This window comes from Podarcis muralis, chromosome 3 (genome assembly GCF_964188315.1).
Source record: "Podarcis muralis chromosome 3, rPodMur119.hap1.1, whole genome shotgun sequence".
In the NCBI taxonomy this organism is placed as follows: domain Eukaryota; kingdom Metazoa; phylum Chordata; class Lepidosauria; order Squamata; family Lacertidae; genus Podarcis; species Podarcis muralis.
This window is the reverse complement of record NC_135657.1, coordinates 85003203-85029007: the sequence shown is the minus strand read 5'-3', so window position 1 is coordinate 85029007 and position 25805 is coordinate 85003203. Positions and strand designations below refer to the sequence as shown.

Sequence of the window (25805 nt, the reverse complement as noted above, 5' to 3'; positions counted from 1 at the left end):
CTAATGATTTGGATTTAAACTGCAGGCTAAGTTCTGATGGCTCAAAGCAGCTTCTCTACCCACCCCACAATGGCCCCACATGCTGTAGCCCCCAGGCGCTCCTTGAAAAGCTGCTTCTAAGGGTGGCAGGGAGACTCCAGATCAACACATACCTCCCAAGTGCCCCAGGGAAAAAAAATGGGACATCCCCTTTTTTAAGCAAGATCGCAGGGGCCATTTGGGGTGCCACAACCTTGCATGCTCTCACGCTGTGCTCTTGTCCCCCCAAAAGTGCAAAAGCGCAGGTCACAAGACTTGCCTCGGAGTGCATCCTAGTTTGAGGCTTGAAAAAGTTAGACGGTATGTCATGCGATGCAGTACTGAGGGGGGAGATACAGGAGGGAGGTTATTAGCAGAAAATGGTGACCTCTCCCATTTTGTAATGCAGTGGGCTTCTAGAATTCAAGCCATTAAGTCTAAACTCTGGGAAGTTATTTGAGGATTGCCATGGTGTGAGCTTTGCTACCTAAAACTTCAGCCCACTGATTGTGAGAAGTTGCTGTATACCTTTATTCTGCCTGGCTCTGTAATGTCTCCGACTAACAGGCAGTGGCTTTGACATAGGAGATATTTCCAGTCTTACCTGGAGACATCAGAGATTGAACAGGGAAGCTTCTGCATGAAACAAAGATGCTCTAAAATGGAGCAACATCCCTTTATCTTTTCACTTAAAGCAACTCTGTGGTTTCATTATGACTTGTAATACTGTTCACCGACAAAATATTATGGAAAGTATTTTGATTTTGATAGCTCTACTATTTCTTTTGTTTAAAAAAAGGAGAGACGTGTGCCACTCTAAAGGCCTAAAACATTTATTATGGGACATATATGGTTTTTGTGGTTAGCTGCAGTCATCTGGGAGCCAGAGCAAACTTGTGCTGTTTGATGGATATATCATTCGGTTTGCATAAATGATTTGTATATATTTTGAAGTATTTTAGTAATCTTTACCTTCACGTTTATGCTGTTTCTATTTATCATTTTGTGATTAGGAATAATTCTGCTCTCTTTCTGTGTTGTGACAAGGCATCTTCTTAACACCAGTATAGCAGGCAGGTACATCAGTTTATATACTTAAGATCAGGAAGTCAAGTAGCACTTTATGACTGAATTGGATTAGATGCTGATTTGAGATCACAGAAAATGAAGCATTTAAAAAATGAGCTTGAAACCCACCCCAGGATAAGTGCCTAAATTGCCAAATCCACTTTTGTCTCTGCATACATAAACACTGGCAGCAAAATCCTTCCCCACAGAAGTGCCTGTCGCCTGTATACAGAGCTGGGAAGAGAGTAGAAAGACTCTAATTGTGGGACATTGGCAGTCAAATATCTAACAGTTAGAAAGTCTAGGGGCAAACAACCACAGAACTGTACTGCTAGATAAGCAGGCTCTTACCATAGTACAGGGGTATCTCTGGTTACGAACTTAATTCGTTCTTAACCTGAAACTGTTCTTAACCTGAGGTACCACTTTAGTTAATGGGGCCTCCTGTTGCCGCCGCGCCACTGGTGCACGATTCCTGTTCTTGTCCTGAGGTAAAGTTCTTACTTAACTTCCAGGTTAACGGAGTCTGTAACCCGACACGAGGTGTTTGTCACCCAAGGTACCACTATAATGCAATTGGTGGAGAGAGAGCTCTGTGCGATGTCATTTCCTCTGTTTACTGTAGCAGGGAAAACCAAGACATTTAATTCTTCCTGCCACCTCTCCCCCCCCCCCCAAGTCTCCAGTGCAGACAGGTGCATAGCTGTCAACTCCCCCCCCCCTTTTAAAGGGAAATTCTCTTATTCCAAATAGGATTCCTCACAAGAAAAGGGCAAAGTTGACAGCTATGGACGGGTGTCTGTACCGTCCTTGAGCACAGAATCCATTTTTGTAATCAACTAAGTATCTTGAAACCTAGAACTATTTTTACCTGCATAGTTCTGCAGCCTTTGCTGTGATCCAATGCAATACTGTTAAGTAAGCAAAGGCTATTTTTAAGTTTCCTTTTTAAGTTGTCGTCTGATTGTTTGTTAAGAGGGGTTTAAAATGGGGGGAAGCCAGCTCCCTTTCATGAGCTGGAATTGCTCAGAAAAGGAAAGGCTTCACAGCCTAGTTCCAAAGCTTATATTTTTGTTGCTAAGGATGGAAATTTAATGCTCTGCTTAACCCACACACACACATGGGAGACTGGAGGGATAAATTGTATTTAGTATATCCTCTCCTAGCCATCAGCAACCCATCCCACACTAAAAACTTAATAATTTTAAATGTTCATTTGTCTGTTGCAAACAACTGTTTGCTGCCAGGAAATGTAACCTGTGCAGTGTATCCCTTTAAATTACCCATGTTACTTTGATGCTAGAGTGCTACTATGCCATTTCATATTATATTATGAAATCTCCAGTATCTAGGGCTCTGTAGTGAATGCAAAGCAGGGACATGATGGATCATAATTTACTTCCAATAGGAAAGTCAAGCTCACTTATATGAGCCATTGTGTCAAGTTTAATTAAGTGGTACAGTGTCAGATGAGAGCCTTCTATCGATGGCTTCAAAGAGCCTCTCAGATGGTAGAAGCTGACATGCATGGAGGGAGGGGGATAACCCAAATAACGGTGTAGTTTTATTACATTGTGTAAACCACACTTCAAAATATATAGAGATATGGCAGCTGAATATATAAAGAGGCTTCCCATGGGTTGAAATTATTTGCAGTTTGCAGTGAAATCTCCATAAGGCAAGGAGCTTAGCCCTTTCCCCCTTTGGAGTTCAAATGTACACTCGCAATTTGTTGGGGGGGGGAGAGATACTGTTAGGATTGTTGGTTTGCATTGGTTCTATTCGAAAGCTGAAGAGTGCTCTGCAGCTGTTGTGTCATGCATGTTTTGTAAGGTTTCATAGCCAAAGGGAACACAAGAAGCAACCTCCTTTTCTGCCCTATTGCATTTCTTACTCAAACTAAGCGTGGATGGTTAGCAGAACTAGTGTATGTCTGAAAGATATCCAGCCTGTGTCCACACTGGGGTGTTGCCGTATTCGTGGGTTTGTGCACTTTTGGCCACACATGAGCACTTTCAGTTTTATGCCTCCAAAGTCTCTCTCTGTGTTTCCTGTCCACACTAGTGGGCAGTGCTTGATAAGATGCATTTGCGCTGAGCACGGTTCTCTCCTAACCTCAATTAGTACTTCTGCATGCACCATAAGTTCTGGAAACCTGAGGTGTGTTGTACACATGCATGCAGGTACTCGTTTTACCTGTGCTCACACACAAGTTTTTTTATATACCAGATTTGACCATAAGTGCAGCCAACATTTTTTTTAAAATAAATGTGTTGCTTCAAGGCAGGAAAGGATTTGGAGTCACTCACACAGGAGGCTGCTACTTCCTTTCTTCTCCTTTTCCAGCCTCCTGCACTTACATGGGCATTAAAAATGTAATACGGCTGTTTAGAACAAGAGCAGGTCTATGCAAAAGAGCTGCTTTAAAAATACAAATACTACAAGTGGTGGAAAAAGGCAGGTGGTATTATTACCTTTGGGCTAATAGAAACAAAATGGAAGCAGGGAATGTGTTGATAAATGTGGCCCAGAGAAATGCCATCACACGCTTTTTGGTTTTTTAAAGAGACCTACCCACTCAATGTGCGTCAATGAATTCCTAGTTGGGTAATGTGCTATCTTGTACTGCTTTTTCTTCCCTCGTTAAATTATCTGAGGATCGGAAACATCCAAATTTAGCAGGGGTGGGAATTGTGGGCTGCTTTTTGGACAAGGAAGACATTATGTGGACGCTTCTCTTCCCCCAAAATAGAGACACAAGCAGCTTCAAATCCACATTAAACTCCAGTATAGACAAAATCCTTGTCCCCCAATGGGCTGTCTTTTCACATGCAAGGAGTTTGTGATAGAAGGCAGCATCCAGGTGCATTATTCCTGCACATATGTGTTGGAATTCTTGCACACAAGTGCACACCAGGTAGACACTATTTTCCTGTCCTAATTCTCACATTTGTGTAATGCAGGGATTATAAATTGTACTGTACTTTATTTTCCTGTTCCTTTTGTTATCTGGGCAGTGCACTTTCAGTGTTCCCTATGATGACAGCATGACCACTGTTCCTTCCAACTGGGGGGACAAGGAAACTGCTTGGAGACATGGATGGTTTACAAAGAGGCCAGTCTGGGCTTCCATCAGAAGACACGCCATCCCACACATAATTAGTGTACATTAATGCATGTAGTCAGACATTTTATCCTTTTCTGGTATAAAAGCTGAGTTTGTTGCATAGTAGAAATCAAAATGTTGAAATTTTATCAGTTCTTTGATTAACTGACTATCTCTGAGTTTTAAATACAACCAATCTCTCTTTTTCTCTGTCTGCAGGGGATCTGTACCACGACCACAGCATTTTTACATTTCTTCTTCTTAGCTTCGTTTTGTTGGGTTTTGACGGAAGCGTGGCAGTCTTACATGGCTGTTACTGGAAAAATTAGGACACGACTCATAAGGAAACGCTTTTTATGCCTTGGATGGGGTGAGTTCATATGACTCAGCTAAGATGTTTTTCAGCTTAATGTTTCATGCACGGATAACCTTTGGAACATGAATGCATGTTTCAATAATCCTGACAGGTAGTAGATTGCACGGTTTCTAAACCGAATATTAGTACTGGGAGATTTTCTATAGAATTGCAAGCAGGAATATAATTTAATTCTATTGATCTGCTTCAAGATATGGCTGGTGATGAATGTCTCATTGATTATGAGAGTTTATCACACCATAACTTACAGCCTTTAGCAGATTCTCAGTAAAGCACGGTAATAACAAAAACACAAGCAATGTTTTATTTTATTTTATTTTAAAGACCCTTACTGAAATACATCACAGCTCAGTGTGGTTTCTTTGTTGTATACTATGTCAAATGTACTGGTCACTTAGCAACATAAAAATGATGCATGCTGGGATGGAAGCTGAACTGTTGACAAGCTCCTGGTAGGTGAAGTGTGCATTAACATGACATGCTGGTGAAAAGGTGTTTTTTCCCCCCCACCCCTCCCTATGAAATCAATCTCTATAGGTTAATATAGTAAGCTGTGGTTTTTCACATCCCATAAGAAGCATGCATTGTGGCTCACAGGAATAACGATTGTTGGATAAATTCTAAGAGAGTAGCCCATATTTCAGCAAAAACCACAAAGGCATTGTGGCACCTTAGAGACTTGACAAATATGTTGTGGCAAGAGCCATTAAACGTGTAGGGAAGTAATCATACAATCACAGAACTGTAGAGTTGGAAGGGATCATGAGGATCATCTAGTCCAACCCAATGCAGGAATCTTTCACTCAATGGAGGACTCAGACCCATGACCCTGGGATTAAGTATCTCATGCTCTGTCCAAACTTTTTCCAAACAGGGCCAGATTTGATGAAGTGAAGGGCCGTGGGGGCCGACCAAAGTTCTTAAGCTTTTTTTTAAGGATTTTACCCCAGGAAATAAACTGCCACAAGGGCCGGATTAGGCCCCCAAAACAGACTTTGGACATGCCTGACACTAAGCTAATCACTGGGGGTTTCTCTTACAGGTCTACCAGCATTGGTAGTGGCTATATCAATAGGTTTTACCAAGACAAAAGGATACGGAACCAGTAACTAGTAAGTCACTCCATAATAATAAATGTTTTCAATGACCGCCAGCTCCTCCATCCCTGTTTATCACACAACCTGCTTTTGGGTATTTTTACTCTTCTGTGCTGACGTGGAAGTTGTTTAAAGGTGAATAATAAGTGCACTGGTTAACAATGGGCAGGCCCAGTTGAGGAGAAATGTGGCAGAAAGCTACCAAAGGATATCAAATTGCTATCTATTGAATGGGGAAATTGTCTTCATCTTGTCAGAGCACTACAGAAGTACCTGAGCCTGGGGCTTCTTCCCTAGTGTGCCTGTTCTGGCCTCTTTGTTCAGTTGTTTCTAGCAAACAGCCTCTTACTCAAATGCAGATTTACCATCCCCTTTCTTCCAAGAGGTTACTGTGATTAATAAGAGTTCGGCAAAGGAGGCATGGTGTGCCCATATCAACTCCTATTCATTTATCTCTCCCTGAACAACTATTCTGCAGGATTTGATATGGAAAAGGAAATGAGATTCAGTAGTGGCAGGGTAGGGAATGCCAGTGAGTAGGAAACAGGTGGCTTAGGAATATAGCGCACGATCATTGAGATGTTTAGGACTGCAATTCCCATCAGCCCCAGCAAACAGAGCTATGCTGGCTGAGGCTGATGAGAGTTACAGACAAAAACATTTGGAGGACAACAGTTTTGGGAAAGCTGCCTTGAAGCAGCTATTACTTCACCATTCCTCTTGCAAATGCTGGGCAAATGAGCTAAAGTTCCCAGAGCACAGAGGGCATTCAACAGCTCTCTAGAGCAGAGCTTTCCAAACTGTGTGCCGCAACTCATTAGATGGGTCATGTGAACGCTCCTCACACTCCTCCTAGGGCTGGAAAGGGGTTAGTTCAACCTCCAGTTTGCTAGTAAAACCAAATTACTGTGTTGCGAAATTATGCATATCTAAAAAGTGTGTTACCAACATGAAAAATTTGGAAAGCTCTGCTCTAAAGGCACTTAGAATTTAGATGGATTAAGAGCTCCATATTTTGAGAGTGTGCTACATGTATTCCATTAAAATCATTACATCTTATTAGGAGCTTTAGATGAGTGACTTGGTGTTTACTTCATGAAGTATTTTCAATAGAAAAGCAAGTCATCAATGAAGCATTAACAGAAAAATACTTAAATTGTGTCGTTCAACCTGTGAAAAAATACTTGGAAGATGCTTTGAATGCAACAAAGTGTGAGAAATTAGCATTAGAATTGTACGTTGAACAGTATTAAAAATTAGCTATTTTAGCATTTAACACACACACATAAAAAAAGAGTTTCCTTGAAGGTAGATTTCCTTTTTGCCATGGTGCCGTAACTTGAAAACTGCTGAATGAAAAATGTTAAATATTCAGTTACTGGCGGGGGGGGGGGGGAATTATGGACAGTTTATTTGAAATGTTTAGCGAACATGAAACACAATATCTTCTCAGACATATTCTTCCACATAGAAGTAAACCAGGTTTCATATTTCTTAAGTAATACACAAGATATTACAGCTATATATGCTCTGTCCTTGTAGTAGAACATTAAGTACAGGTTGCATTCTGCAGGGTTGGATACATTGCAGACTGCAGCTAAATAGTCTTGGAAATGGCTAGTTTTCAGACTTCCTGATTTATTGGGGTTTGTTGGCCTACATGTGCAATAAATCTCTGTTTTCTGTTTGTTGTGAAAGTGTTGAAAGTGCAACAGCAGGATCATTCCATTTGAACATAAGGATTACTTCTGTTATTAAAGTCATCTAGCCAAGAGGGGGAGGTGTTGCTTAGTAACTAAGCAGATACTTGGTGAAATAGCATGTCTTCTGGTTGGCTGTGTAGATATGAGAGAATTGTTCCTCTGTAAATTTGGTTGAATGTCACCCTGCTATAAACAAGGCCTGAAATAAGAGAGACAAAATCTCTGTTTATTTCTCCTCATATAATTAGAATTTCTTTTCTCTCCTGTCTGTGTTATTTAAGTGACTTTGCTAACAGAAAGTATCTTAAACATTTTGATATTCCAAGACTGAGAAAATCAGTGAGGCCCCACAATCAGTAGACAGATATATAGACAGACAAATAATAAACCTTATTAATTTTTATTAGTTCTTTTCTAATGTTCTTTCCAGTTGCTGGCTCTCTCTCGAAGGAGGACTTCTCTATGCTTTTGTTGGACCTGCAGCCGCTGTTGTCTTGGTAAACATTAAAATCACCTATTTTAAGTAACCATGGAAATATAATCACTGACTGGCTAGTATGTTAAGTGTTCTAAATTCTGATATGGAAGTTAGGAATGCAAACTTATTTTGCATATACTTTCAGTATCTCAAATACACAGGTGATTAAAGGGCGGTTGTCCCTCTTAACACATGTTAAATTTGTGCACTTGTATTTATAAAAGGGGTATGTATAATATGTGTGCCAATGAGTGGTGTGGCCTGTACAGAGGGGGCGTGGGCTGAGGAGATTTCCGAGAAGCAAATACAGTGGTACCCCGCAAGACGAATGCCTCGCAAGACGGAAAACCCGCAAGACGAAAGGGTTTTCTGTTTCGGAGGCGCTTCGCAAGACTAATTTCCCTATGGGCTTGCTTCGCAAGACGAAAGCCCATAGGGAAATCTCCGGGGACCTGTTTTAAATTGCTGGCGGTCGGGAGCAAAGACTTTCGCCCACAGCCAGCCTTCAGAAGAGGTCCTGGACCTCTTCTGAAGGCCGGCGGGGGGCAAAAGTCTTTGCTCCCCCCCGCCTGCCTTCCCGGGACAGCGGAGACTTCTCCGCTGCCCCGGGCGATCTTAAAATGCTGGCGGGCGGGAGCGAAGCGGTCGCTGACGACCCCCAGCATTTTAAAATCTCCCCGGGACAGCAGAGAAGTCCCGCCCCGCTCCAGATGGCCGCGCAAAGCTGCCTGCAGTCGCGGGATTGCAGGCAGATCTGCGCCACCATCCCGAGCGGGGTGCTAAGTCCCGCCCCGCTCGGGATGGCGGCGCAGAGCTGTCTGCCGTCCCGGGATCAGCGCAGCTCTGCGCGGCCATCGGGAGCCGGGGGCGAAGCCCGCCCCGCTCCAGATGGCCGCGCAAAGCTGCCTGCAGTCGCGGGATTGCAGGCAGATCTGCGCCACCATCCCGAGCGGGGTGCTAAGTCCCACCCTGCTCGGGATGGCGGCGCAGAGCTGTCTGCCGTCCCGGGATCAGCGCAGCTCTGCGCGGCCATCGGGAGCCGGGGGCGAAGCCCGCCCCGCTCCAGATGGCCGCGCAAAGCTGCCTGCAGTCGCGGGATTGCAGGCAGATCTGCGCCACCATCCCGAGCGGGGTGCTAAGTCCCGCCCCGCTCGGGATGGCGGCGCAGAGCTGTCTGCCGTCCCGGGATCAGCGCAGCTCTGCGCGGCCATCGGGAGCCGGGGGCGAAGCCCGCCCCGCTCCAGATGGCCGCGCAAAGCTGCCTGCAGTTGCGGGATTGCAGGCAGATCTGCGCCACCATCCCGAGCGGGGTGCTAAGTCCCGCCCCGCTCGGGATGGCGGCGCAGAGCTGTCTGCTGTCCCGGGATCAGCGCAGCTCTGCGCGGCCATCGGGAGCCGGGGGCGAAGCCCGCCCCGCTCCAGATGGCCGCGCAAAGCTGCCTGCAGTCGCGGGATTGCAGGCAGATCTGCGCCACCATCCCGAGCGGGGTGCTAAGTCCCGCCCCGCTCGGGATGGCGGCGCAGAGCTGTCTGCCGTCCCGGGACTGCAGGCAGATCTGCGCCACCATCCCGAGCGGGGTGCTAAGTCCCGCCCCGCTCGGGATGGCGGCGCAGAGCTGTCTGCCGCCCGGGATCAGCGCAGCTCTGCGCGGCCATCGGGAGCCGGGGGCGAAGCCCGCCCCGCTCCAGATGGCCGCGCAAAGCTGCCTGCAGTCGCGGGATTGCAGGCAGATCTGCGCCACCATCCCGAGCGGGGTGCTAAGTCCCGCCCCGCTCTGGATGCCAGCGCAGAGCTGTCTGCCGTCCCGGGACTGCAGGCAGATCTGTGCCGCCATCCCGAGCGGGGCGCTAAGTGCAGATCTGCCTGCCGTCCCGGGATCAGCGAAGCGTTCGCTGCCGACCCCCAGCATTTTAAAATCTCCCTGTGTCCCGGTGAGATTTTAAAATGCTGGGGGTCGGCAGCGAAGCCCTTGTTCCCCCCCAGCCCCCCCCAGCCTTCAGAAGCCCTTGTTCCCCCCCCCCCAGCCTTCAGAAGAGGTCGGGGGAGAGACTGTCCCCGGACCTGGTCTGAAGGCGGTTTCCCTTGGAACGCATTAATTGATTTTCAATGCATTCCTATGGGAAACCGTGCATCGCAAGACGAAAAACTCGCAAGAAGAAAAAACTTGCAGAACGAATTAATTTCGTCTTGCGAGGCACCACTGTAGAGAGCTTTGGGGGTGCATTTGGCCCCACTAACAAGTTCGCCATCCCTGAATTTTGCCCCATGTTTTGATTATTTTCAACAATTGCACTTTGTAAAGGAATACAAAATCAAACTTTTCTCAGCCTGCAGTCCCAGTATGGCTGTGTTACACAATTTCTTTTGGAACTTCTTGTGTGGTTTCTCAGGGCAAGGGGAGGGTAGAATCACCTTGTAGTGAAATTCAGAAAAAGCAAGAAGAGAGCATGCAAACTTACATTCTTGCCTCCTTCATTCCTTCAAATTAATAAGCTCTAGTGAAAGTATGAGGGGGAAATTAATTTAAGAAGCTTACAATCACCTACTTGCTTAATACTCACTCCTTCCCCCAATGCACAAACACAGAAAACGCTGACTGTGTGTCTATTGATCCTCTGAATATTCTGAATGCAGATCTGCCTCCAATCTTACTAATCCTTTGAAGTGAATTGACTTTGAGCCGAAACTACCATATATTTATTGGCTCTGAAGCACTTTGAAGCCTCAAAGAATCTATATCTCTGCCTGGTTTTGTTTTTTGTAACTAACACAGTGCAGAAGGAACAAGCCATCGTATCTGAAACACTTCAGTAATCCAAGCAAAAGAAAGCAATGTCACTTTTCATAATCGCCTTCTTGTCAGAAATGCGCATTTTCCCATCAACTTTGGCTGTATGCCTTAAAAATGATAGCAGTCAAGAAAATAATCTAGGTCATTTGAATGTCATCAGCATCAACTTGCCTGATCAAACTACTTGCCTGTGTCTTCCAATTAATATCAGCCCTGCCTTTTAAACTCAGACAAGGTTGTGGAAGCACTCCTGTAGTCTAGAGAGGGGGTGGCGAGAGAGATCCTTCAGACAATCTATTCATTGAGCACTTATCCTAATTCAGTTGCACAAAGCTTGCACTAAGGTTGTTTGGTGACTGCTGCTTATTGTTCTGATTTGTTTGTGGGAAAGTTATATGACAGTGATAGTTAATTCTAATTTCTTCGTGCAGACTTCCCATCTATCAGTTGTTATCCCACACTTTTTAGTGCCTTTCTCCATCACTTTCCTTACCGCAAAAAGTCTCTTATATCACAAACCTAAATGCCTAGTCTAATCCTTTCTGCAAAATAGGGATTGGAGGAGTTGGATTCTGTGTTGTGCAGAGCAGATGTCGGTGAAGTGGATAAGCCCATTCGCAAGAGAGTGGAAGTGATTTTGTTTTCTAAGTCCCCCTTACTTCTGCAGCTCCAAAAATCAGCTCTGGATTGACAGGGATCCTACACCGCAATGTCTGAAAAGCGACTGGAACCTGCAAATAAAGGAGGAGGAATGGGGGGGGGGATACTACCTTTTCCCTCTAGGTGGGAACTTCAGTAGAATCACAGTTCCCTCTACCAAAGGAGCCCTTCCATTCATAGTGGAGCACCTCTGAATCTGATGCATTTATATAAGATATAAGAAGTGGTGCATACCAGCAAAACTACCGTATTTTTCGCCCTATAGGACGCACTTTTTCCCCTCCAAAAAAGAAGGGGAAATGTGTGTTCGTCCTATGGGGCGAATGCAGGCTTTCGCTGAAGCCTGGAGAGCGAGAGGGGTCGGTGCGCACCGACCCCTCTCGCTCTCCAGGCTTCAGGAAGCCATCCGCAAGCCTTGGGAGCCTGCGGGAGTTCCCGCCGGGCTCCCATGGCTTGCGCAGAGCTGCCTGCACCCCGAAGCCCAGGTGCGCTCAGCAGTCGCGCCAGGGCTTTGGGTAGCTCTGCGCAAGCCGCGGGAGCCCTCCCCCGGCTTGCGCAGAGCAGCCTGTTCTGGGGGCTGGGGTCGGGGGGTGCTTGGGCTTCCCCCGCCCCAGCCTCGCACCCGGGGGGGGGGGAATAATTTTCCCCCCTTTATTTCCTCCCCAAAAAACTAGGTGGCCTTATGGGCCGGTGCACCCTATGGGGCGAAAAATACGGTATTCCCTTTCACCAGGAATGCCCTGCTATTTCCCTTTTTCTCCCCCCCCCCCCTTGAATGCCATGCATTTCCCTTTGCCTGTGCTGCACTACATACTTATTATCTTCCCCCCTGCCCTGTCCTTAATTCAGTATCACTTAAAGGGGTGACTGTTTGTTTTTCGTCTCTTTGTTTTATATTTAACAGGTCAACATGGTGATTGGCATTCTGGTGTTTAATAAACTGGTTTCCAGAGATGGAATCCTAGATAAAAAACTCAAACACAGAGCGGGGTAAGCAGAAGTTGGGTTTCCCCCCCAGGCCTACTGAAAATCTGTTACTTATTTTCAATTATTTATTTTGTCTCTATGTATATATTATGTTTACCAAATGTCTATTTATTTGATTGCACTTTGAATCTTTTTTTGCATAGTTTAACAAGCTGTCTAACCAATTTTATTCATCTCCAAAACTGAGGAAATGTGATTGAGCAACAGTAAAATAATAAAACACAAGTACAGTGGTATTAAGTCAGTCAAAAGCCTGAATAATGATTATGCATGTCAAACTCATTGGCTTTCTAAAATATTGGCTTTGTACAGAATGGAGACGCAGACTTATGTAATGCTCTTTAGTCAGAATGTTCCCCTAAAAGATTTTCCAAGGTAATTCCTAAGATAAAATGGGTGGTAGGCGGACCATTTGCTTGCTTGCATATGTAATACACCACAACAAAGTATCAGAATATAACACCAGGCAAACAAAATATTACTTTGCTAATGGTTAAGGTTTTCTATAAATTGATCCCCTTTTTTGTCTGTGAGAGGAGATTCTTTGCATTGAGTGGGTTCTGTCCATGCAATTGTGAGGCATTTCCTTTCAGACAGGGCCTGGGAGCCTGAGTCCATGAAAAAGCTGGATACCTGCCAATCTGTTGTTGCTTATCTATTCATTTTCTTTACCCATCCTTCACCATAAGGTCCCATGGCAGGTAACAGCAATTTCAAAATACAATATTAAAATCAATAAAGAGAGTAGTTTAAGCCCTAAAATATATACATCTCAGGTGCCAGACACACCACTCGGATAAGGGAATTCTACAACTTAGGGGCTGTCCAGAAGAGAGTCTGGGTGCTAGATTCTGTTACCTCTGCTCTCCCTTCTCCACCAAACAGCTGATCATCAATATTTCAGCTTCTTTTATTCAGGCAAGCATACATTCTCTTAGATCAGGGTTCATTGATCCAGTGGGGAAGATCTAAACATGGGCTTAACTCTCCCAGTGAGACTTACATGTGCTTAACTCTGACTAGCTCCTACTCCATGATATTTCATTATTGATTGTTAATGCTCTATTTAATCTTGATAAGATTGCATCCTTTGAAGAATATTGAATTAGCATGATAAGACTGCTCTGTTAACCAAAGCTGTTCTTCAATAGCTGTTTCTCACAGGCAGACTATACCATGACTTGTTGACACGTGATTTGGTCCCACTTATATCCCCTCACAAATACCAATATGTATGTATATCCATTAATTGAATCAGATGAAGGAGGTTCTAGTCCATGCAAACTTGTCAATCTTCAGACACCACAGGTTAGGATTGTTGAAGTTATCCTCTAGATAGGGCTATGTGAATCAGCAGCCATAAAGCAGCTGTTGCCAATTTCACATTGCAAAATCGGTGTCAAGGGGCTCTATGCATTTTCATTCAAGGAATGTAACAAACGGTTATGGAATATTATAACATACCTTAAGGTGGTAAGATCCAGTCTCATATGCTTTCACATAATCATCTCCTATTTAAGATTGCTTGATCCAAGTTTCAGAAACAAGCAATTCTTTGCAGCACTGTTCTCAACACACACACACACACACACACACACACACAGATATATATATATATATATATGCAGGTTTTGGTGTCCTCGGGTGTCTTCCCGTGTAAAAGTTGGGGTGTCTAGGCGACGTTTCGACGAGGTCTCACTCGTCATCTTCAGGCTGGTGCTTTCGGCTTCTTGTTACTGGAACAGAGCAGGATCTCAGTGTTTGAGTTCCTATAAATACTGTTGAGGAGGTGTGGCCTCCAATGTTCTGGGCAGAGAGGAAGTTCCCAGGCTAGTGTGCCTTTTCTTCTTTTGTTCCTTAATTATTTGAGGGATATCTTGAGTGATTTCTTGAGTTGTATCCTGAGTACCACTTAGGTGGGTCATTAGGTGTGGATTAGTTGCTAAAGCCTTTGTGTCTTGACCTCTTGAACTTTGCAAAGTTCAAGATATATATATGTATATATATATACATATATATATGTTCACTTAGAATACTTGTACCCCACTTTATAGCTTCAAGAGGCCAAAAATTCTCCAAATAAAAATCACTCTCATCTCCGGTACAGGAATGGAAATTGCATGATGTCTGTATGGAACCCAGAATTATTCCTACAGTGAGGTGTATCTGACAAAGAATCATGGAATCATAGAATTGTAGAGTTGGAAGGGACCCTGAGGTTCATCTAGCCCAACCCCCTGGCAATGCAGGAATCTCAACTAAAGTATCCATGATAGTTGGCCACCCAACTTTTGCTTAAAAATGTAGGAGAGTCCAGTGAAGGGAGTCCATTGCACTATCAAACAACTCTTACAGTTAAAAAGTTCTTCCTAATGTTTAGTTGGAGTGTCCTTTCTTGTAACTTGAAGACATTGGTTCAGGTCATACCCTCCAGAGCAGGAGAAATCAAGCTTGCTCCATCTCACATGTGACAGCCCTTTAGATAATTTGACAACAGCTATCATATCCTGTCAGCCTCTTTTTTTTCCAAGCTAAATATATCCATCACCCTCAACTGTTCCTCATAAAGCTTGGTTTCCAGACCCACAATTCTGAATCTTCCCAGCAAATGATGACTCTGAGCATACCAGAGGCCAGTGATGGCTAAGGCTAGCCTCCATTCTCAGGGACTATGTTATCTCCCAGACAATTTTAAATTACTTTTATTGTGTATTTGATTTTTCTTGTATGCTGTTTTATGGGCCTTTCACCAAAAAGCAACATGAAAAAAACATTAACATAACATTCTCATTTCCAAGAACCTGTTTGATGAAACATCAACATAGTTATGTAGATTTTCGTGTTTATATGGATTTTGGCTACAGTATTTACATCTATATTCTTGACAGAATCTAAAACAAAAAACAAAAACTGAGCTCCATCTCTCAAGCAAGCTGATCCCTCTTACCATATTCCTCAAAATAGCTGAGCCATTACACCAAGAGTCCCTAGCCTTTTGGATTCTGAGAACGCATTTGAAAATCTAAGAAACTGTTGTTGGCACCACAAATAATCTGGTGATGAGCAAAACTACCAACACTACCACAACCAAGGAATGCTCCAAAGGCCGACACACATTGCAAAACAAATGAAATGGAGAAAGCAGCAGGCAACAGCTTCCCTTGAAATTGGCGAAACACCTCTCAAACAAACAAACAAAATAACAAGGATGCAAAACACACACGCACACCAAATAAACAGGAAAACCAAAAGCACACAAGGAAACAAAGCAGATAAAACGTCCCTACTTGGGACCCTGAGGCATTTTGAGGAGAAAGAGATAAGAGGACAGAGTGACTGCAAGCCTGCAGTTCCTTGTCCAGCCAGCTCAATACTACCCGAAATTAATAAAAAGAGTGAAGCATCGTGCACTTTTATAAATAAAAAATGGAAGGAGCAGCAGGACCTTGCAACAGACCAAGGGGGTGTCCGAGGCTGCCATGGTGCCCACATCCATCACATTAGGGACCCCAGGAATCAAGTTGGTCACTCTATTTTTTTTATCTATTGCTTATTCCAATAGTAAATTTCATCTTATAGGATGAGTTGTTTGGTACATGTAAGCTTTCACAGGCAGATGGTGTGAGGGGGTGGGGTGAGTAATAAGATTTTTTTCTTCATTTTATAAAAATTCAGGGTGACAGCCAATATTACATGAGCAGACTTCACTTGCACAGCAAGACTCCTCCTTCCTCTCTTTGCCCCGAATCCTCCTGCGACCTGCCCCATATCTAATCTGAAGGTTCTGAAAACCCTCCTGAGAAGATTGGGGGCGGCATATGTAGAGCTGCAGCAGGGAGCGGGATCCATTCTGCCAATGGAGTCTGTTCTGCTGTTGGACAGACACCCATGGATTTCATCTGCAGCAACTTCTGCCAATCAATTAAAACCGTTCCACTACATATTACTTTTTGCATTTAATACACTTAATAAAGTAATGCATCACTCTCTTAATCAAAGGGGGGGAAAACATACACAAAGAAGTTTGCTACAGTGAAATAATGTAATCATAAAATATTGTATAACAAAGTAATAAAACATATCCGTAAAATAATAAAAACATTATTGAGTGACCTTGCGCCAGCTACTCTCTCTCAGATCTATTTCACAGGGATATTGCAAATTATAAAACAGGGAGAGGGAGAACCACACAGGCCACCTTTAGCTCCTTGGATATAAATGAAAACATAAAGTTAAAATAATCATTACAGTAGGTGAATAATTAAAAACTTGCATCAGCAGTCAGGGAAACACTTGGGGAAACATGCCTGTTTTTAATGAGCAATGGTTAGTGCATCACTGCTGGTGCTTGCCATATTTCAGAGGTAACCTGGTTTGGAGCTGTTAGGACTTCAGATGTTAATAGTAGGACCTTAAGCCTAGCTTGATAGCTAACTGGCAGCCAGCCTGTATCTAGATGGCACTGAAACTGTTAGGGTGGATGAAAGTCTGGAAATAGCCAGGCAATTCAGTTGTTATAATTTATGAGGCAAGAAAACAGAACCAGTTGTTCAATGTTGTGATACAGTGTGTTGTACAAACAAACATGTACTGTACACACATATATTAACCTTAATGCTTGTGTACTGTGTTTTATTAAAATGTTGTTTTTTTCAAGCCTGAAATAATACTTTCATTAAATTCCATACATTTCAAACCCTGTATCCAGACCAGCCTCTGGTAAAAATTTGGAGTAAGCTAAGAAAGAGCTTATTCTATCTTGTTTTAAAGCTCTTTCAACCTTTCAGCCAATGTCATAGTGCACATTGACTGAGCCATCTTAGTGTGTGGTCATTTTCCAACTTCGTTCACCTCTTAATTAGAGGTATGCACACGCTGCCCTGGCAATTTGTCTTTCTCTTGCATTCTGAGCGAATAAATGATCATGAGCATTTTGGTCTTCTTAAAGGTCTGAATAGAGGGATCTCACCTTGTGTGTCCTACACTAGCACGTGCTTGTTTACTTCGGTGTTATCAAGTGACATTTATCTCTGGACACTGAAGGCCTTAAAAAAAAAAGACTTAAATGAAAGAACTAGGCCTTGCATGAAATGAAACTTCCCTCCCCCAAATAACATTACTTTTTAATTTAAAAAATGTAAAACAATGTATGATTCAAATAGAGCTTTGTAAATTCTGAATAAGTCTACCTGCTATTTTATTTTCTTGCATGACATCATATTTAAAAAGCTAAATTTCAGTCGCGACTTTTTTTGGTGACGAAAAATTCAATATTTTGTTCTTTTTTGTGGGTGTTCTGTTTGTTTGCAGTCAGATGAGTGAGCCTCATAGCGGTTTGACGCTCAAATGTGCCAAGTGTGGAGTAGTTTCAACAACAGCTTTGTCAGCCACCACCGCCAGTAATGCCATGTTAGTCCTAATCATTTACATCTTCTTGTTACAAATCTTATACAGTGCATGTGGGGGGCGGGGTTGCTACAGTGATGAAAAACTATGATTAGTAATGCTGGATATAGTTAATTTAAAGGAAAAGAAATGGCAACCACACTTTTTAATTCAACTGGAGTAACATGTAGAAAATAAAATATCAATCTTTATAGATCTCTAAATATTTGTCATTGGTCTTCACATTAACTAACAAGTTGCCACCCTTAAATATGTTATCTATACATTTGCATATATGTGTGAAGAGAGGGTTGTATTGTCCACTTATGGTTCTACAACGTCACTGTTGTCACTCTTTTCCTTCCTCTTTGTCACTCTCTAGGGCATCCCTTTGGAGTTCCTGTGTTGTGTTGCCTCTCCTGGCTCTGACTTGGATGTCTGCAGTTCTGGCGATGACTGACAAGAGATCGATATTATTTCAGATACTCTTTGCTGTGTTTGATTCATTGCAGGGCTTCGTCATTGTCATGGTCCACTGCATTCTCCGAAGGGAGGTAAGGAAACCGCTTCCCAATGGCATTTGTCATGTGCCACTGTGAAATTTTACAGCAATACCAAACGCTCCACGAAATTCAGTTGCATATCAAGGAAAAATCTGGGATCAAAAGCAGGGCAATTGAGTAATGTTCTTTTGTGACAAACAGATGTGACAGCCTGTTGAGGAAAAAAGCCACCATGCATAGCTACAAAGAACCAGTGGACTGAACCAAAAGTCAAAGTGGAGATTGGGCAGAGCTAAAGTCAAGAGAAACCTGATTAATTTCAGATGCAAATGTAGCAAAAAAGGAGAGGGAAAAAAGAGCCCAATAGCCCAACAAATTAAAGGTTTTCTTTTCTGTCTTTTTCTGAGAGGTCTTCTGTGATTCTGACATTTACAACCTTCTGGTATTTCAACCAACAATAGTAAATGGCTTCAGAATCTGGATCAGACCATTTGGTAATCACAAGATCCTTCCCCACTTGAGTTCCTTCCAGCTCCCATATAACATGCATCTGTACCGTTTGTGCAGAGCAGAATCCTTGAGCATGAGCCATCTGAAATCCGAGATCCTCGTAATGGATCTGTCCTGGAAACCTTATGTGATTAAACCAATGCTAATAAAATATTACACTGAAAGGCTTACCTAAGAGTTTGACTCACCATCAAAGATGGTTATCTAAAGAAACATGGATTTCATAATGCATTTTTAAACTGTAGACTGGAAAATAGTCCATTTCCTCTCATTCTCGGCAACAGACATTTTAGTACATGAAAACAGAGAAACATATATAGGTGTGGTGAATAAATGAACTGGCAACTTCAGTTTCTATAAAAAGTTTCAAATGATATCAGTGCCGACATGAAAGCAGCTGTAGTTGGAGTTTTTTTTATATGTCTTAGAATGTGTCTTACTAAATCTCATCACGCTGTCCAGAAGAATTCTCCGTAATTACTTGAGTCTGCTTCGAGGGATGCTCTAGGACTGGAAAAAACCCAGGGAGGCTTCTGATACAATCTGAAGCTTCTCACAATGTTGATTTCAAAATGTTGCACAGTAAACCCACAAAATGAAGACAAGCACCACCAACCAAGTCCATTACAGTGGTACCTTGGGTTACAGACGCTTCAGGTTACAGACTCCTCTAACCCAGAAACAGTACCTTGGGTTAAGAACTTTGCTTCAGGATGAGAACAGAAATTGCGCGGCGGAGGTGTGGCGGCAGCGGGAGGCCCCATTAGCTAAAGTGGTACCTCAGGTTAAGAACAGTTTCAGGTTAAGAATGGACCTCCAGAACAAATTAAGTTCTTAACCCAGGGTACCACTTCTTCTTATTATATTATTATTATTATTATTATTATTATTATTATTATTATTATTTATTTATTTATTTATTTATTTGTACCTCACCCATCCGACTGGGTTGCCCCAGCCACTTTGGGCAGCTTCCAGAATATATAAAAACATTAAACCTTAAAAAACTTCCCTATACAGGGCTGCTTTCAGATGCTTCATAAATGTTATATAATTACTCATCTCCCTGACATCTGATGGGAGGGCATTCCACAGGGTGGGCGCAACTACTGAGAAGGCCCTCTGCCTGGTCCTCTAGCTTTTAGCCTCTAGCTTCACTTCTCACAGTGTGGAAACCACCAGAAGGCCCTCGGTGCTGGACCTCAGTATCTGGGCTGAATGATGGGGGTGGAGACACTCCTTTAGGTGTACTGGGCCGAGGCTGTTTAGAGCTTTAAAGGTCAGCACCAACACTTTGAATTGTGCTCGGAAATGTACTGGGAGCCAATGTAGGTCTTTCAGGACCGGTGTTATATGGTCTTGGCGGCTGCTCCCAGTCACCAGTCTAGCCGCCGCATTCTGGATTAATTGTACTTTCTGAGTCACCTTCAAAGGTAGAACGCACTGCAGTAGTCCAAGCAGGAAATAACCAGTGCATGTGCCACCAACATCTGGAGGGCTGGGAGTCCCCCACACTTGATGTAAATGATAGAATGGCTACTATCTCAAGTAGGCAGAAGTAGACATTATTTCAGTACAAGTGTAAAATGACCCCAAGTCATGAATCCTTAATTACTAGGTTTGAATTCAGCAATTTGTTAAACATGTTTTATTGAGATAGGTGATAGATATGGGGGAGGGGGGTGTTTAGATCCTAATTTGAATTATCTCAAACACTAAAGATTGGCAAGAAAGTGAGGAAAAAAACTTATTTGTTTTCTCCTTTTCCTGTGTTCTTAATTATTGGGATATATATCTGTATCTGTATCTTTTTAACCCATGCCTAGCATTTAAAGCTATACTACCACCCCATATCTAAATTGCACAGACTAAAAATAAAAAATAAAAATGGAGGACACGTGAGGAGAGAGGGCAAGTTTTAAGAGCTTTGAATTGGTTACTGTTGCTAAGGAAACCACTTCCTTGGTACCCGCACGTTCAGCACATCTGTCTCTCTTGCTGTGTCTGGCTCTGAGAGAAGCTTGCAGCTTCACGTCAGAGGGTAAGAAAAAAAACCTGAAGAAACCGCTTTAAAAGAATATACCTTGAGCACTGAATATCAGAAAAGCCAGAGGAGCTACAGAGAAGAATTTAATAGGCTCTCACATTCAATTGTTTTGCAGTGTGCTCAAATACTGGAGATCACCCACAGCATGGTAGCCGTCATTTGCTTGCTCTTGGCATTCAGCAAAAGCTAGCAAACAAACAGTACCAGTCTGAAGTGTTCTCCATCTGGCTGGCCTTACAAAGCATGCATTAAATTTATCACCGGGTTTGCAGCGTTGGGGGTGCTCTTGGGCCTATCAGTGGTTGCACGTGCCTTTTGTGTCTCCTGATATCTGAGGTATGGGCAGGGAGGCACACACTTGTGTGTTGTGCATTAACCCAATGGTGGTACCATTTTATGTATTTGCTTCAGTCCTGTCAAGTGTACTGCATCATCCAAAGATGGCATCCTAAACGCTACTCTGTCACAACTGAAGCGTTGCTATTATTGCTTTTTAATAATTTTGTCTATATTTTAAAGAGGTGTGCTGAATTCTTGGCATCTTTCACCAGGTTCAAGATGCGTTTAGATGCCGTTTAAGAAACTGCCAGGATCCAATCAATGCAGATTCTTCAAGTTCATTTCCTAATGGACACGCTCAAATCATGGTTAGTTTTTATAACTCCTTGCCTGCTATTTCCAGTTGGCTCTTGTGGGCAAAATGAACATTTCAATAGTGTACAGGGTTTGGTTGTTAAAGGTACCCCACAAGGATAAGTTTGCCTTCATTATTCAATTTATTAGATTATATTTTGTAAATAGAATGCCTTCTCTCTTTTGAAATCCAGCTGGCACTGGTATTGGTTGGATTTCAGCATCAGCTAATAATAATAATAATTCTTTAGCCATGCTCTTAGTGATGTGGGTTCTTGGTGTATTTAGTCACTGGCTGGTATATGGAGGAGGAGTTGTAATATATATTCGCTTTATATTGTTCTAATGTTTATTGTATCTGTCAGATTATCATTTTGATTTTATATTTATTTATTACATTTATATCCCACCTTGCCACCAAGGAGCTCAATGTGGTGTATATAGTTCTCACAACAACCCTGTGAGGTAGGCTAGAGTGAGTCACTAACCCAACGTCACCCAGTGAGTTTCATGGCTGAGTGAGAATTTGAACCCTGGTCTCTCAGCCCCACTCACCTCACAGAGTGTTTGTTGTGGGGGAGGAAGGGAAAGGAGAATGTTAGCTGCTTTGAGACTCCTTAGGGTAGTGATAAAGCGGGATATCAAATCCAAACTCCTCCTCCTCCTCCCAGGTCCTTGTCCAACACTCTAGCTTCTATGTCAATGAAGATGGAATGGGAATAAACACACACAAATACACAGTACAAAATACACACTTATACATACACTATGAACACCTTTTCTTGCTCATATAGACTAGTTGCCACTTTTCCTGCATGGAATTATAATTTCTGAGAAAGAATGCTAGGGTCATGTAGGGTTAAAAATAGTAATAAAACATAACCATTTGCATAGTGCATTTCAAATGTTCAGAAGTGCTTCGTGTACATTATCACAGTAATCCTTACAACAGGCACCTAAGAAGGGTAAGACGCAACAGAATGTGGAGCAGACTTGGTTCTCTGCTGCTTCAGAGTCACAGGGCTAGAACCAATGAGCAGAAATTGCAAGGGAGCAGACTTTGGCTCGATGATAGGGGAAATATCTAATGGTAAGAGCTGTTTTAAGAGTGGGAGTGCCTTGGGAGATGGTTGCCTCTCCTCCACCGGAGGTGTTTAAGCAGCGGCTGTAGAGCCATCTGTCAAGGATGCTGTCATTGCAAGATTCCTGCACTGAGAGAGGTGACCTCCAAGGTACCTTCCAACTCTAAAATTATATGATATATGAGTCTATAGAACAATATTATACTTCCCATATTGCAGTCTAGGGGGTGAGAGTGGGTTTCTTAAGGCAAGCTCGTGCCAGAGGTAAAATTGCTAGCTCAGACTGCTGGCCATTATGCTACACCATAACCGTTTTTGAAATGGTAGTGACTTTGGCAGAATTCACTTATCCTTCTATCCTGCCTTTCTCAGAAGCTCAATTTGGAATTTGGGAATTGCACTGTGATTGATGCAAGGGACTACAAGAAATAAGTATACAGATGGTCTTCTGCATAGTCATCTGAATGGCATATGGCAGAAAGGAACTTAGTGAATCCCAGCAGCTCCCTTAGAATTCCACACTAATACTGGGGAAATTGCTTTGACTAAGCTCTGCATAATAGCCCACTGCATGTACACACAGGAAATGCGCAGTAGAACACATGGAGCACTCTGGAAGGCTCTTCTTGCAAAGAGCAAATTAATGCCCTTGAAAATGTTACAAAACGGTAGCTGTGAAATGTTCAGCTGTATATTTATGTGTACAGTGTTAAGTGTGGAAGTGGTTTTTTTTATGTGGAAACTCACCAAAGCCACCTGCCTCAACGGAAAGCTTGGAAGCTTTATAGAGCTGATTCTTTTGGTTATGCAAATATAGGATTACAGGGAGATATTTAAGTGAGAGTTTTCCTGTGGCATACTCAACAGCAGCATGCCTTCTTCTGGATTCTTTAATTTGGGCTAAAATATTCCATGGTGTATCCCTACGCTTGATGTACCGTATTTTTCGCCCTATAGGACGCACTTTTCCCCCTCCAAAAATGAAGGGGAAATGTGTGTGCATCCTATGGGGCGAATGCAGGCTTTCGCTGAAGCCCGGAGAGCAAGAGGGGTCGGTGCGTACGGACCCCTCTCGCTCTCCAGGCTTCAGGAAACTATCCGCAAACCTGGGGAGCCCCGCGGGGGCTCTCCAGGCTTGCGAATAGCAGCCTGCATCCCGATTGGTGCAGATATCGGGCAGCCCCACAAGCTCAGGGGACAGCGGGGAGGTGAAGCGCCGCCATCCCGCTATTCCCTGACCTGGTTTGGAGGCTGGCGGTGGGGAGAAGCAAGCTTGCTTCTCCCCATCGCCAGCCCCACAAGCTCCGGGGACAGCAGGGCAAGCCGCTGCCCCACGGAGGCTAGGGAGGCTGTCCCTGAAGGCAGAAGAGGGAGACGGAGCGCTCCGTCTCCCTCTTCTAGCTTTGGGATGGCTGCGCAAACCTGGGGGGGGGGAATAATTTTCCCCCCCTTGATTTCCCCCCCAAAAAACTAGGTGCGTCCTAGGGGCCAGTGCATCCTATAGGGCGAAAAATACGGTAAATGGAGCCATCAATCCAAGGGGCTACATTGTAGAAATGACAATTAAGTAAAGTTAGCCCATTGTTGAGTTTGAGTACACACTAGCACAGAAAGTGTAGGATCCAACGTAGCAGTGTGGCAATCATTCAATGCGTGCAAGGATTTTTGCTTGCACAAGAGAACATTTTTTCCCCTCTCCCCTGTCCAACATGCCTCTAAATTTGTTATAGGGGTTTCCCCAAACCTCTAGAGCAGTGGTTCACAATTAGCTAAGTACTGCAGGCCCCCTGTTTTTCAAAAGCTAAACCATGAACACCCTACTTTGAAAATTTTGATATCTTTATGGTAGCTTTTGTTATATGAATGGTGCCACGGATGTTGATGAGTGGCAATGCTTGTCTTAATAAACTTTTATTTGTTATTGTTACAGACAGATTTTGAAAAAGATGTGGACATTGCCTGTCGATCAGGTAAGGCTGTCAGATCACCATGTGAATGTAGGAAGATCAGATAAAAATTTACTTTGTTAGTGTAACTGAAGTGTCAGATATGTATTTAGACAAGACTTTTTCTACCAAAAAGACCATTTTACCAATATGGAGGTAGAAATTTCTTTACAGGATATAAATATTTGATGCCATGGCCAGAAATGTATTTTGCTATGCACCAGGAATATGACAAAATGTGCATGACAGTGCAGGCACAGAGTTCTGAAAATTCAGTCTCTAGTAATCTTCATGAGTGTGGCCAAAGAAGCTAGGGTACAGGAAGAGGCTAATAAATGTCTAATCCTTATGTGCAACAGGCTTGAGAAACAGCTCCTTGTAAGCTGTTGCGTCTGCACGCACCAGAGCTCTTGCATCTGCAAGCATTCACTGGATTGGGGTAATTATATGCAGCCAGACTATCATGTAAGAAGCCTTTGAAAAGCTGCTTGTAATAGGAATAGCAATTAAACAAGCATACACAACCTTACTATCTCCCCCCCCCAAAAAAAACATGTTCTCTAAATATACAATTAATACTATAGCAGATTAAAGTGCATTTATCGTTCTTCTGAATTAAATGCAAATTGCCATCAATGAATTCAAAAAATCTGAATTTTAAATGGTTCAGAGTTTCTGATTGTGCTGGCTAAAAAAGGGTTCATGATCAGCAGTTTGCTTTGGCAACTGCAAACAAAATGTTGCTTAAGAGGGCTTAAGAACGGGAATGGGATATTCCTCGGTTCTAATCCTGGGCTCTGATGTGCCAGCAAATAGTCACCAGGCTACAGATTTTTTCAGTCAGTGAGTTCATTCCAATTCTAGTCCAACTCAAGAGTAGATCCATTGAAATTAATGGACCTAAGTAAATCCTTGCATTAATTTCAATGGGTCTACTCTGCATAGGACTGGTACTGGATATGGTAAAATGTCCTAGAGTAACACTGGAAACAGTACATTAACGCTAGCTATGCACCATGATGCCTGTTCAGAACTGCATTGCCTCATCTGAGTATGAACAGTTGTCATAATGCCTTTATCATCCTTCCTTAGTACTTTAATGGTCCTGCGATTTTTAGGTGTGGCCTTTAAGAACATGAGCACCCAGGTCAGCTCCCTAATGACAGGGGGAATGTGGTACTGCTCTCCAGAGCATTCATGATTAGAAACGGAACAAGAAAAAGATGCCTTGCAGAAGAAGATAGGGCAGACATGATTGGACTTTGCCTTGAAAAAATAAGGGATTAATTTTTTAAAATAAAATAAATGAGAGTCTTAATAAGAAGTGTGTGCTTAGAAATAGTGTAATGACCACTTTAACATTTGCTAAAATGTATTTTCTCATTTTCTGTTAAGTACTGCATTGTTAGGAGAT

General features: G+C 43.1%; 1 protein-coding gene across 5 annotated transcripts in view; it reads left to right on the top strand.

Moving 5' to 3' along the window:
* ADGRB3 (adhesion G protein-coupled receptor B3) overlaps positions 1 to 25805 on the top strand; it is a 445105-nt gene that overhangs the window by 393190 nt on the left and 26110 nt on the right. For 4 of the 5 annotated variants that reach the window (XM_028722676.2, XM_028722674.2, XM_028722677.2 and 1 more), the window contains 8 exons: positions 4412 to 4562; positions 5611 to 5680; positions 7799 to 7865; positions 12203 to 12288; positions 17596 to 17694; positions 18053 to 18224; positions 21282 to 21377; positions 24376 to 24415. In XM_028722676.2, the coding sequence (XP_028578509.1) occupies positions 4412 to 4562; positions 5611 to 5680; positions 7799 to 7865; positions 12203 to 12288; positions 17596 to 17694; positions 18053 to 18224; positions 21282 to 21377; positions 24376 to 24415 (781 nt within the window). The remainder of the gene's footprint in view (positions 1 to 4411; positions 4563 to 5610; positions 5681 to 7798; positions 7866 to 12202; positions 12289 to 17595; positions 17695 to 18052; positions 18225 to 21281; positions 21378 to 24375; positions 24416 to 25805) is intronic. The other variant, XM_028722675.2, reaches the window with a different exon arrangement.